Raw genomic sequence first — 15,322 nt, 5'->3', positions numbered from 1 at the left:
ACAAATATTTACTTTATAACTTCCTCTATTGCTTAGTGCTCTATGATATTGTAAAAATAATTGCTAAAATTATCACATTTCCTCAGTCTTGACAACAAAAATCCATGAAAAAAAGATGTCTTTTTAATTTTTTTTTTATTCTTTTTAAACAATGGTATCTCAAAACCCTTTTTCCATATGGAATTATTTGTCTGTCATTACTTTGTTACACTTCAGTATTTATTTTAAGGCTAATGTCATTACTTTAGAGTTAATATGAGTCTTGTTTGAAAGCCAAATCAACCCAAAACTTCAAATCCTATTACCGTTTATCCCTTGAGCCATAAAATTTAGTATTTGTGATTTTGAACACCACATTTATATAATCATTGTTATAAGCAATATAACTTTGTCTTAATGCGTATAGTTGCTTTTTTCCCACCAAGGAAAAAATGTCCCAGGAAGGCAACTCTGTAACCTTACTCTCTTGATAGACAGGCACATTGATCTAATTTCTAAACTAATTTCTACTTGTTGTAATGTAATCAAGTGAAATACTTTTCTCTTCTTTGTCACCCCCACACCCACACTTTAGTCATCTTCCCTATTGTGATATTCTAACCCTCCTCTTTATTAACAATACCTCTTAATTTTGTCTCATCACCTTATTTCACTAGGACATTTCTAGTTCTAGTAACAGTAAATCTTTAGAAATGACATTGGGTACAAATGTTCCCCAAACATGCAAGTTCCTTTACAGAATTAAGTATTGTATTCTTCTTCATACAGTTATTTCACTAATTCTCATCTTGTCCAACTTTGACAGCAATTTTCCATGGAGCATAAAATCAAAACTCTTTACAGGGATAAAATCCCTGAAACTAAGTCCACATTTCTTTTAAGATTTTTATATTTTTTTCCACTTGATGTAAGGAATGCTTAGTTTGTTTAGCTGTCTTTAGACTAACTTTCCATATAAACTAAGGCATAAAAAATGTTTGATACCTTCCCTTGGGTTCTGTCTTCACATGCAACCAACAGGATGACAGACCACAAAAACTGCAGTCCTCATAGATGCAGTAACAGAGCAATTTTCACTCAGAGGATAAACCCTGTGTTTTCACTGTAAGGTTGATTTCTAAAATTTTGTGACTGTTGCCACTAGTTTTGAATTACAGCCCTGTGCGTACCAGAAAGTTGCAGCCTAAGTCATTTGATGCATTATTCTCTGTCATTCATGGAAATCTATGAATAGCTACTTTCAACTGTATTTCCTAAGCTTACATATAAAAAACCACCCCAAAATACAGACAAATTGTATATCATCAGTGAAGTTACCTACCTAATAGCTGAATTAATTAAATTAACATGTGAAAATGAACTAGGATACTGTTCCTTTTTCAGTACTCTGAAGAACTCTTTTTACTCTCTCTCTCTGAAGAGCCACGAAAAAAGAAAATCCAGGTAACAGATAAACAAATGGACCTCTAAAAATGGACCTCTGGTTGGTAGCAAGTCTCCTAGTCATTCTTCATAGCCATCATTCTTGGAAACTATCATTTAAAGCAGAGAAGCATCCCGCACATAACATTAAGAAACTGGAAAATGAACTTTGCATTTAAAAAAAGAAAAAAAAAAAAAAAAGGAAGCCTCAAAAAAAGACACAATCAAGATAAAATTGTTAACAAGTTAGTTACAAAGTACATCTCCAAATGGGCTACCATTCCAAACTATGAGTCTCCTATAACAACTTAGAAACTCGTGTAATATGCAAGATAGTGGAACGATCTATCGATTTTGGTACTGATTGAATATAATACAGTATGGAGTAAGTCATGCAGTTTGTAGTGTTTTCTGAAAGCACAAAAAATCCCACGCAAACAAACACAACAATCCTGACTATCTGAAAACACACCCTGTGAATTTGTTACTTAAGTCAACACAAAAAGCCCAAGGAATTCATAGCAGAAAGTATGTTATTTAATAGTACTGAGAATTTTGCCATAAAATTTTAGAAATTTTGTAACAAGAAAATAAACCCAAACGTTTCTTTTTGACATATAGATTGCTTACAGTATATATAAATATTGTTCTCTCATGCTTTCCTAATGTTTTTAAACCTTGTAGGTGGGGGTGTTGGTTTTTAATTAATATAGATTAAACTTCACATTTACAATTTGTTTCCTAACTTTTTTTTAAAAAATGTGAAATTAATTCCTTATTAAAAAACCTGAATAACGTTTCAAAAATGAAAAAAATGGATTAAGTTATTTGTAAAGTGACAATGAGTTAATTACTCTTGGAGGAAAGAAAACCTGCAGTTTTATATTGTTATATGAAAAGAAGACTCTATACACTGTTACCTGTAAGGTCTCTGTGAATTAGAGTCAATCAACTAAAACAGCAGACTGGATAAATGCAACATAAATCTTTAGAATACAATAAAATAAGAAATTAGTAAAGTGTACTAAATTACTAAAATACTTCTTGTCTGGAATACTAATAGAAAAGTGGGAAAGTCATTATGTTTAAAAGAAGAGACAGCTTTAATTACATGAATCTTCAGGAACTGTCATATCAGTAAGCTCATTAGCTGCAATGAAAGTTCCTCCTGCTGATCTAAGAGTACTTAAAAAACAGGATTTGTTATACTTCAAAGCAAAAAAGGTATCTTTAATTCATGCACTGTAACAGTGAATTAAGCCTACTTCTAGTATTACAAAAGTAGAAACTAAAACTTCAGCACAAAAAAGAAAAAAACAAATTAAATATCCTGAAGTAAACTACAACTGCATAGGTCACATGTCCCTTGCTGCGTGACCGTCAAAGTTATATTTTCAAAAATTAACATTTATTTTTCTAATGTAATAATTATTTTACATATTGTGAATGTTTTATCATTTATAAAATACTATACAATACATGTTAGCTTCACAACTAACAGACTTTGTCACTGCTCTTAAAAGTCTTGCAAGTTATCTTAACCGCTAACTGTACAACAATTACTGGACAATATTTAATGAAATGAAAGGAGCAAAATGTTTCTTCTAAAAAGGATAAAAAGAAAATTAGTTGCTAAACATTATAGTGTTCCAATGTCCACTATTTTGAATCAGAAATAACTTGAGAGAGAAGTTTTAAGAATGAGCAAGCACAAAATAGAAAAAGGTACAAGGTACGCTACAAATACACTGGCTGATACAAGGACAGACACATCAAGGAAGAATTCTGAAAAGCGTCTTTTAAGTAACTTGTTTTAAGAAACTTGTAGAAGACTAAACAATCGCTTGATGGTGATCAAACCAAAAGCAATAAAGAACCAACATGCATAGCGTAATTCCATTTTTATACAGTGTGTTCAACTTAAATTTTTCCGTTACTATTTTTAAAATCTTTCTAACACATTAATTTTGATTTATAATTTAAAGGGCACTTGCAAATAATACCTCTATGCCATATGTAAAATGTGAAATTATTCTATTTGCAGAAATGAACATGCAGACAAGATATAAAAACAGCTCAATAGGAAAAAAATAGTTTGCAAGAAGGGTATGGGAGAAAAGAATATTTTTATCAAACTTCATTGATTTATTCTTGGGAATTACTTTTAAAAATTACTTCAGAGTGGAAAGTTCAGTGAAATCATAAAGAAAATGACATTCCACCACCTCTAACAAGGCGCTAACCTTTGCTATGAGAAAAGGTAGAGAACAGCATTTAGAAACAAATACTGGAAGAAAATACAACCAATATGCTCCACAGAAAAAAACTGAACATATTATTATTATTATACAAAACCAGAAGAGAGCGATGTATTTCCTCACCCAACAACTTTGACCAACAAAGTAGCACATATGTAAACAGAAGATTCCTGTGGGATGACAGAGGAAAAGTCAGTCCAGCTGACTTCCTTCTGTACTATCAGGAGCCTGTAATCCCTAGACATAACCTTTGGATCCATCAGTTTTCAAATTTACAGGAAGTCTGAACTGCCTCCAATAAATACAATCCAGGATGGATTACTCTTGTTAAGGACTAAGTCTTTATCGGAATGGAGGGGAAACTCTAAGCCCTCAATACCTAAATTCTGTTCTAACACAACCAGTATTTCTTCTGGAATAAGCACATTTGACTAGATGATCATCAAGAGGAAAGATTTTTTATTACTTCCCCTCCATCACTCTCCCTAGCAGCCATCATGATACTTTGTAACATCTGCTGTGTTTCTCAGCTCACTCAGCTGAGAAGCCTCAAGGCAAATCATTCACCATCATTCTTGGTCAACTTGTCTTCATCAGCATATCAATAAGTTACATCACACCAGGTGAGTCCATTATGTTGGATATGGCTGATCACAACCACAGATTCACAGCTTTTTTTTTTTTTTTAAGTGACCTTTTGGTAAGCTCAGGCAAAAATAGCCACTTCATTAAAAATTTACTGTGCAAAAATTGGTGCATGTTAAATCAACCAGCTTCATAAAAACACACTTCTGCAAAAATACTAAAAAGTCTTTAAAAACCCTCCCATGAGCTGCGGTCTTTGGTATCTGCTGGATTTTCAAAAATTGCTGTGCAGGAGGAGTCTTTCAAAACAAAATGAAATTTTGCAGGTTGGGAAACAAGTATAAACAAACACATTGATATGCTAATCTGTTAAAGACATCCTAAGCCTTTGTCTTTTTCACACAGTAAAACTGAAATGCAAAATACATCTCATAATGCACTGAACTATTCAGTATATAAACTCGAAAACTTGATCATTGATTTCCATCCTACAACACACTGAGTGAGTTCAAAGATTCATCTAGTCAATAGCAGATACCTAAAAAAACCCAGAAAACCTGGACTAACTGATAATTTTACTGGCTACTCTGACTGCTCGATGTTTCATATCTCAGAAGCTTTCCAGAAGACAGTCATCAGCTTCATATAAGACAACTGTCTACACTGAAATAATGGCTTCTAATAAGGAACATTTTAGTTTTTCTGGCTGATATAAAAAATTCCAACCACAATGCAGCCAATAACATACTAGTAATGAAAAAAAACAACTTAAAAATCAGTTGTCAGTTCACAGTGGGTTCTACGAAAATAATGCATAAAATATTGATTTTATATAGAGCAGAAACTCCTATTACCAGTACAAACAGTTAGATGAAGGGCTTGAAGCTTTTGACAGCTATTTAAAAATACTTGAACTTCTAAATGGTTATAATGCACCAACTAAAATTGGAAACTTTAAGAACCATGATAACAGAACGCGAACTCTACGCAAGTGACCACTATCTCAAGTTCTCTATAAGGAGCAGGTTTTGCAAAGCTGTAGTTTGTGGCAGGGAGACCGAGTGAGCCGTACGAGTGACACTGTACAAAGCAACACAGATAAACAGTGATATTTTCCAAACTGACATAAACTAAAAATGACTAACAGAGACAGCCCATCCAATCTTCTTTTCCTGCAAGAGTATGATAGTGCTATGGTGTCATCAATTTCTAACTCCATGCTTAGTCAGTTTAAATTACTTAAGCTGGGATAAAATATGGAGAAGGAACTATAAATTAAGAAATTAACTGCAAAAAATCTGCTGCGGCATATATTGAGATTTACCATATTCTATGCCGCGTGATGAAGTGGTAAAAAAAGGAATTTATTTTTCCAGACTTCCAATGCTACTGTTGCATGAAAAACACACATGGGGAAGATAAAACTGTTCTGATTAGTGTTTAGAAAAAAAACCAAACAAACAAATTAAACTACGGTATGACAGCCTTTCCGCATTTATGAATTAAAAGACACTGACTGATTGTACTACACTAACCATATAAAAGATTGAAAGGTGGAAATAGTTTAAGATCTGTTAATAGAAAAGAACTTTTAAAAGAAATCTGGTTTGGACAGTGAGTCTAGAAGATACGTCAGAAGAAATGTAACAGGAAATCCCATAGTAAATATTAGAGGACTGAACAATAAATATTATCTTCAAGACCACTTGCAGCAGCTCAAATTACTAATCTATGCTCTTGAATATTAATGTCCATTTTAAAAATAATGTTAGCATAAAATAAACATCATCTCCCATAAAATACACTGCAATGCACGCAGAATCAAAACTTTTAGTTATACAAACCTTTACTAGCTTTATCTAAATGCTGAAAATCATCAACAAAATTCAGGACATCTTGATAACTTTCTTCACACACTTCTACAAGAAAATGGAGTAGTGTTGTTTTTTGATCTGCTGACTTTGTGTCCTTCAGCTAGAGAGAAAAAAAGAAATGTCAAAACACTGAGAATAAGATTACTTCTGACTATTTAGATAATTAACATATATTACTAATTGTGAGCCCAAGAAATATAAGAATACACTGTTGAACTGGTACAGCTCTTTTGAAGAAAACCGTAAATAATGCGCTGTTTCATTTCCTCCCTTGCTAAAAATCCCTAAAAAGATCATGTTAAATATTTTTAATTCTATGCAATATTTGAGTTGTGTACTCAAAACCAGCATGCATTTCTTTTTCAAAAATGCAATTATCCAAGCAATATAGGAATATTTGCAAAACCGCGTGATTCATGAAAGTGTACAAAAAAAAACCCCAAAACAAAACAAAAAAACAGACTTAAATTAAAAAAATCTAATAATACATGGTGCACACATTCACTCCATGACATGATTTCCTTATGTGTGAAGCTAACTCTAGCCTAACAATAATTATGTAGCGGGAGCTACAACCTGAACCTGCACAGGTTCTTGTTGTTATCAATTCTCAATAGGGCAAACAGGAGTTCACAGGCTTCACTGTTTAAAAACTTTGACTTCAAAAATTCTTAAGCACAAACTTTTCTTTCTGAACCCTTAATACATATAAAATTATTTTAAGCCCGACCATTTTAAAACTTGCAGCTGCTTGTGCAACAACATTAACAATTGACAACTGGCAAACTTTCAATTATACGTTCCTCTTGTAGTCTCCCATTCGAGCTAGTCTTTTAAATTGTCAGAGAGATTTTTAGAAACAGAAAATGGCATCTCATATGAAAATGTTTCTTCACTACTTAAAAACTATTTCTGCATAAAACAGTTTAACAGAAAAATTATAAATGTACATAGGCACATACAAAGCAGGCGCACACACTAAAGGGCTGCCACCATTGCACAGACTTGTACATCTGAGCATCAGGGGAAAAAAAATCTTTAGCACAGTATAAAAACTAGCACTAAACAAGTAGAAAACTCATGTTAGTTTGTTTCAACTTCAAGACTGTTCTTTAGTTTGGTCACCATGAAAAATACAAGTGATCGGCAATGCTCAATGGTATAACAGTAACTACAACAACAAGGCGGAAAGGAAAAACTACCTTCCTTTCCAAAGAGGGTTCAAAACCAGACACAGAGCTGTATGGGGATTACTTCTGAATAAGGAACTGAGAGCAAGATCAACCCCAATCTAAATATACATACACATACATTTATTTATTTATTTATTTATTTTTATATATTACCACAGTTTTACCATGGTTGCACATTTCTTATAAAGAGATTTTTTCACACTTCTTGTGCTTCCCAATATCCTCAGAGATCACCTAAAGGGCACTTTATTGATCTTATTAAAAAACTAAATTAGAGTATATTGTCTGCTTTTCCCATACCATATATAAATTAAAATGGAGAATTTTGGACGGTGGTTATCATTGAGGTTGGTATTTCATACTTCATTGTAAAAAATCAGTGATTATTTTCAAATATCAAACTGATACTATCTTAATAAATACAATCAGATATACTCTTCCAGAATGTGTACGTTCTCCTTCAGGAGAGTGGATTAATAGTAATGTGAGACATAGTTTTCAATATAAACAGCAAATGCAACACATATATCAAAACAAAAAAAATATATTTTATGGTCTTTACTGTATGCAGTGTTATAAGTTACTTCTACTGTACTGGTAATGTCAGTGGGAAGTGTCTCAATAATTGAAATAACATCACACAAAATTTCTACAATGTGACACTGCTTAAAATACATAGAGTTAACAGAAGTTAGTTTTAAAAATAAACCAGTGTTATAAACATGCATTCAATTTTAATATATCAGTATGTAACAAATGATTCAGTATTAGCATACCAATATCATATCTCTCTTCTGAGAATGTGTATGCATGTTCTCTGATGCAGAACTATTACAGTTTAATTCTACATGATGCAGGGAGAAGGCAAAATATGGAATTGTCGCCTGCAAAGTGGATAGCTCACGTAGTTCCCTATGCACAGTTGGGCACCAATGAAGCAGAGCAGATAAATTGTATATTCTCCAAATATTTCAGAAACAAACATCTTTGGAGGACAGAAGTCACTGCAAATTTCATAATTTCTCAGATCCCCTCCTGAAAACTGTTGTGCAGGCCACCAAGGACTCTGCAATTCGCAGCTTTCTAGTTTGGGACCTTGAAGGAATATTTGTTTGGGTGTGTTTTTTACTGTTTTAATACTAATATTTGTAATAGTTGAACCACCTTATTATTCTCAGAACAGAGGAGATTAAGCATTAACCACACACTACAGATAGTTAAGAAAACCGCCAAAATCGCACATACATAGTTTTACCTCTGTGTTTCCAGACAAAGTGATCTGTCTGTGTAAGACACAATTTCATAACCAGTGAAGGCTTGGCACTCACGGACTTCCTAAATGAGGCCACAATTGGATGAGGTGAATTAGGAATTGGTGACTAGTACCCTGATACACATTGGACTGGATAGTCCAGTTACCTCTAAAACCCAGCTGTCCAATAATGAAGGAAGCAGGAAAAATCATAATAGAAATCAGATCTCAATTCTCCATCAAATCTGCTGATACATTGGAATGTCACCATGCATCATGAAGGAAGAAAACTGTGGCTGATGTGCTGAATACATGGGTCTTTTCCAGCATTTGGGATGATATAAAAATAGAACATTCTCAGATGATACTGGTAGTATTAATTCACTACAAAGGTAGGATAGTAAATGCAAACTACCAGTGATTCTCTCTCTGAAAACCTGTCAACCTTCAAAAGAATAAGTAGGTGACTGTAGGTCGCAGAAATCTGAAATTTTTCAGATTTTCTCTAAGGTGGCCATAGTTGCTCTGCCTCCCAGAAAAATCTGTAACTTGGTCTTTCTTTCCCAATCACAGAATGGTTTGTCTTGGAAGGTACCTTTAAAAATCATCTAGTACAACCTCCTTGCCATGGGCAGGGACATCGATACACTCATATTCAACAATCATTAAGGTTGCATTATCTTCCCCCTAGAGAAGTTTTTAAGCACTGTGGTCTGGTATTTACAAGCAAACAATTTCAAGTGATGTCAAATCAAACGTATGTGAAATCTTTGCCGTTGGAACTTCATGGGTTTTTTTTTACTTACACATTTCTTACATAAATGAAACGTATCGAGTACTACGAATAATGTTTATCCATAATTCATTAATTTCTGGAAGGAGTAAACCAGTATCACCACTTCTAATCATATAACATGATACAATGTAAAAATTACACTGAACTAAGCATTTTGATCATAGGGAGCAAATTACCTTTTCTGCTCCTTATAGCTTTGTATCTACTTCGCCTACAGACTATTGGCAGTGATCAGCATCTCTCTTGAGCAGTGGGTTGGACTAGATGCTTACTGACTTTCCTTCCCCTCTGAATTATTCCATGATTCTAAGAAACATGCACGCACTTCCCAAATAGTTAACTAAATAGTCTATTCAAAACATTATTTGTATTGGCTCTTAATTTGGCCTCATGGCAACTCTTTGTAAATTATTAGTATACCTGAATTTTAAAAGCTTTCCACAGTCTTCTGCACTATCAAGTTCTTAAGTATCTTTGCAGTTAAAAAGCTTTCTTAACTTTTAAGCAAACTTCTTTTTTTACCAGCAAAGCCAAATAATTCCATCTCCTACTTTAGGTACATAGGAAACAAATGTTCAGATGCCTTCTTTATTATCATAAATTAATAACAAAAGGACATCGTTATGTCCTCCTCATGTTCCTGTCCTATCATTTCTAAACTAAATACACTCAAATGCTTTTTTCTCAGTTTAGAAGTGTTACGTTTTACTATCATCTGGATTCTCACTATTCAGTCTATATATTTTCTGCAGTAATTAAGACTTTATCAGCATCAAGTAGGCAGTAATTACCGTCTTTATAGTACATAGATGGTCCACTAAAAGACACTTTTTTTCCTCTCCGATAGAATGTTGTAACCACCTATAAAGCTAAATAACCTGTAAGTGTGCAAACTGAAGTAACTATAAGATCCTAGATTACGATACGCATTTAATGCCAGAGCACTGTAGAGTTAGCCGGGGCTCAAAGCCCATTTTCTGGAATTCTGCATAGCCATTCACTCCTTACTTTCACTATCTGCACAACATTGGTTCACTTTCCTATGTGTAGTACTCTACAGTAGTCTTCAAAATTTTAATCTTCCAGATCGTAAACTATTTCTCCAATATAATTTTTGGAATTTTAATCCTGCTCTGCAAAGTGTCTGTAACAATTACCTTCATGTTGTTTTCATATTTCTTTTTTTGTTGCCTTGTGCATTAAAAATACAGAGAATATAACCAGACCCAGGACACACCTTATCACACCTAAGAAGTAAATCCACCCAATTGGAGAGAACCTTTATTATCTTCCTTCTGAATAGGTTTCCCAAGAAATTGCACATTTCACTCAATAACTTCATCTATGCTGTATTTCTCTAAGTGGCTGATGCATGCTTAAGTGTTTATTTTAGACTAGGGAAGGTATATAACTTATTCTCTATGAATATTTAAGTTATAGGTATTGCATTCAATGCTCGAGAACTATACTGAAAGAATTATTCTGAAACATAGCAGAATTAGGGTGATTATTTTACAGAATGTAGAAGTTAACATGCTGTTTTTTCTCCGTTGTGTAAAAATAAGCTGAGAAAAGACAAGGAGTATGTACAAACTTCCAAATAATTTCTTTATCATAAGGAGCATTACATACATGTACACTCTGTGCAGATTTTGCAGTGGCCTCCCAGAGGGCACAGGAAAAACAAACAAAGAAAAACCACTAAATAAGGGGAAGGCAATTAGGATTAGAACTGATTATAAATTAACAATCAGGAAAGTATCGATATCTTCTTGTATATAGCTTATATAAAAGTTGAAAGAGTGAAAATTCAGGAAAATTAGAAGAAACAGGGAACTGATGAAACTGAGCAACAACAAAAGAAAATCAGATAAGGAGAAAATTTACGTAAAAGAGAAAACAACTGTATTAAAACAGATTAAAATGTGACAGTCCTCGAAGTGCTCAGACATGTAAGATTACAACACTACTATGATCACAGCGATATGGTCCTTCATAACGTTATTTAGTTTGTGGGTTTTTTTTATTATTCCCTCAGTATGGAATCTGCTAAAAGTTTAAATGCAAGCCAATCTCGAGATGTTTGTACGCAGATTAGCTGTATTGTTCAAACCATCAACTAATGCTAAGAATTATTAAAAAAATAATAGAAAATAAAGAATTAACTGCAGGAAAAAATATCAAAACAAAGTATTTAAGTAACATAATAAAAACAAATTAAAAAAAGTGAATGTAATAGGTAACACATGGATCTTTCAAAACTCACTTTACATAGGGAGCTGAGATTATATCCAAAGGTTTGTGCATTCCGAGAACCTGCATTCATGTAGTTTCCCATTAACAATACTAGTTCCAGCAGCTTGCTAAAGCTTTTACTCTTCTTTATCTCTTCACAGGCAGCACTGACAGCCATGATGTCAGGTTTGATGTTGTTCACCTGCTCCTCAAACTGAAGCTTAAAAAGAATAGCACTGAGCCGTGGCCGTAGTCTCTTCACGTTGCTCATCTGATTGAAAAGAAAATAGGAGATTTCCTTTAAAATTCACGCTACACTTTGGCACTGTACAAATGCATACAATCTGTAATGATTTATTGGTGTGACAGGCTTGAAGAAGCAATATATCTGCTATAACTGATAGCAAATGAACGAATGAATGAGAGACACTTGGGTAAGCAACTGAAATCCCATCTTGTGGTTAATACGAACTGCCCCCATCCTTTCCCAATAACTAGTATGTGTAAGCAATAAAAGATAAAGTGTCATCGTATATCACATCTGTCAACTCATATACCAAATCCTATAAAACTAATCCAAGTTTATGACCCAGTACTTGCAAAGTAATAGAAGTAGTTCACAAATTTTGTGTAACTCAGGATGTACCAAAACAAGGCAAATCTCATTTTCTGGTGCAAATATTTAAAAGCTGATTTCAATAGCAGCTTACTATAAACTTGCAGGAAAACAACAGTTTTGAAAAATATCAGCTATGAAACACTTAATATGGCATACGTTAATATACACCAGTATTCTAACCCCACTATCCTACTGGACCTTATACAGTCAATTAGGTAAAGCAGAACGCTCCCAGGAAAACAGCAGCTTCTGTAGATCACATGCAAAAGACTCGGCTTTTTCTACCGTTTACTGGCCAGGGATTTGCAACAGAAGTTTCAATCTTCCCATATAACTTAGGTCACCAAATTCCCACCCCAGAGATACTTTGCACGTTATTTACTATACCCAAACAACAAGACTCCAAATTTTATTGCTTCTTTAAATCAAGGAACATTGAATGCATTCAATAAACGAAAGGTCTCCACCTCCCAAGTTTCCAATGTAATACTCGTCCTACCAACTCTAACACGGAAATCTTCAAATATTTTTTAGGTTTGACATCACATACAATCCCAGAAGCTTGCCTTCTTCCATTCTTGCTCCTCTTCTCCCTACCAAGCATTATACGTTCTTTGCTTTTTCCCTCTTCCACAGAAGAAATCATGTTGTTTTCCTCCCTGCTCTGTGGTTCTGTTTGCACGTGAGACACACTAGTCTCAAATTCTTCCATGAGCTTCTTCCCTTATTTTTCCCCATCCCTGTTTTCTGATCAATTTGATGAATTCTGTAAGACCTTCTTCCCCATACTCGTGTTTTGCTTTCTCAAGGCAAGGTTCAAGCCAGTATTGCCTTGACAATTCCTGAAATCCTAAACTAGGTTTTGTTTTGTTTTTTCAAATAAAAAACATACGTTATGGTTTCCAGCTATCAATACTTCTCAGTGCAAGAAAAGAAGCAATAATAACGGCACTTCTCCTACAAAGTAACAGGTTTCAGATGGTGGCCTTAAAAGTTTACCTTTAAAATGGAAGTATCTCCCTCCAAAGCACAGTCATACCTAAGGTTTTACAGAATATTTCTCAACCCATGTCTAGTCTATCAATGCAAAAATGGCTCTGACAGTGCAATGTTCACAAGTCGTTTGGTGCTGATTATCCCACAATAGACTCAGTGAAAAGGAAAAGTATTCATCTATTTCAGCGTAAAGTCAACTTAAACTGATACTGAAGGCTGTCTAATCCAAAGGGGTTTTATATAGAAGTAGAAGAGGATCGAATTTACAGTCTATTTTATTGGTGTTACTCTGACAGCAATAGAAAATAAAATTAGGTAGAGTTAACATTTTATGCTACTAAGCCACTTCTGCAATGCCTGCCTGGCAGTGCAACCACCTCATGATGTCCCATTGAAGTAAACATACCATTTGCATTTAAGTTCAGATAAGAAATCTCAAAGTAAAATAAGCAATCCTTTCCAATAACCACACTTTGGTTTGCATCGCAGAGCAGAGCACACGAACGGGATGTTTTTTCAGGTGAAACTAGGTTGAAAAATCAACTGCACTACTTAGCTTTAGTCCACAGACTGCCTCCAGCCTGGTCCTGAAGTAAAACACTAAAATGTATGTAGTTTACATGTTAGCTCAGTACAACTGTAGGCAGATATTTTGGACTCATCGTACACTAAATAGCAATAGGAAGATATCCTGGACTCATCATACACTAAATAGCATGTGGTAAAATTCTTACTTATGTAAGCAAGGATAACCAGATCTGAATTTAAATAGGGCATTTCACAGTGAAATAGAAACGGAAATACTTAAAACCCACCTAAGATGAACGTAGTGCTCTTACAACTTTACACTTAATTTAGGAATAAATATCTAAAATAATATTAAGTCACTGCACGGAGGCAAATTCACAAAGTCATTCTCCCAGCTCCATCAGGAAGAATCAGTATGAACTCCTTTTCCTCAAACAATTCATTTACTGGATTTATGTAAGTACTATTACTTCTCATAATTATTGAGAAGAATATTCTTAATTTTAAGTTTTGTCCTGCACGCAGGAAAACTTTGAGACTAAACTAGAAAACCACAAAACTCCATTGAAATTATCCAGATTTTTGATATTTGTCCCTATTCAGGATATCAAACCATGGGAACCAACCAAATAAAGGATAAGTGGCATTGATTTTAAATCATACCAAACTCAAGATACTACAGAACCAGGTGATGATGCATCTTTTATTGACTCTGGGCTTCTCAGACAGGCAGATCCTTGAAACTGAAATAATCAGGTACTTCAGATCACAAAAATCTGTTGCACAAACTAAGCAAGCATATATGCATGAAAGACACAAAGTTTTCAACAGAACCAGTTGAAATACAACAAATTACGAAGTACGTAAGTCTTAAGGATGGATGCAGAAACATGTGATCTAAAAAATCAGAAGTACATGCCAGAAATGCCACTGTTTTGGTTTTTTTATTATTGTTTTTTAAACACTTTGAAATACATAGTTCATGTACAACACGTTGCTGGCACTATCTGTTTACCTATTTGCTAAGTCAATAATTGAGAAGGAAGGAGATGGAGAGATCCCTTAGCAATACGTGGCTTTCTTTTTGACATGTAGCCTACAAACATTCAAACTGTAAAATCCATTCACCTTATCACAAGAGATGCTAGGAATTTAAGTCTTGCAATGTTGAGAGAGTTATGTTCATGCCCTATACTTTTTTATATGCAGCATGTAATTACATAAATCTACTTATGTTCTTATAGTGGAATCCTGAAAAGACAATCCAAATAACTAAAAAGGGAAGTTGAAGTAGAAAGATAAATAGTGAGTGGACTACACGTGTCACAGAGAACTCAGTGTATGGGTAATGAGCTCTATTTTTCAAGTAATGGTTCATAAGAATATTCTCACTATGTGCAAGTCCAAATGGGAACTGACAACTGAGTTGAGCTATTCAGCAGTAGCTCTCACAGCCCTTCATCCAACAGCAGAGAGAGGTTTTTCCTCTCAAATACAGCATAAACCAGAAGGCACCTGCTAGAGTGTGCCATCTAGTAAATGTGTACTTTTCACTGTCTGCTTT

General features: G+C 34.1%; 1 protein-coding gene across 2 annotated transcripts in view; it reads right to left on the bottom strand.

The window, feature by feature from the left end:
- DIAPH3 (diaphanous related formin 3) overlaps window positions 1-15,322 on the bottom strand; it is a 244,841-nt gene that overhangs the window by 100,145 nt on the left and 129,374 nt on the right. For both annotated transcript variants that reach the window (XM_074564575.1, XM_074564566.1), the window contains 2 exons: window positions 11,647-11,886; window positions 6,110-6,239 (listed from right to left, as the gene is read on the bottom strand). In XM_074564575.1, coding sequence (XP_074420676.1) covers window positions 6,110-6,239; window positions 11,647-11,886 — 370 coding nt within the window. The remainder of the gene's footprint in view (window positions 1-6,109; window positions 6,240-11,646; window positions 11,887-15,322) is intronic.

The sequence above is a fragment of the Larus michahellis genome, chromosome 1 (assembly GCF_964199755.1).
Source record: "Larus michahellis chromosome 1, bLarMic1.1, whole genome shotgun sequence".
Taxonomy (NCBI): domain Eukaryota; kingdom Metazoa; phylum Chordata; class Aves; order Charadriiformes; family Laridae; genus Larus; species Larus michahellis.
The sequence above is the reverse complement of the archived record's forward strand: the minus strand, read 5'-3'. Positions and strand labels throughout refer to the sequence as shown.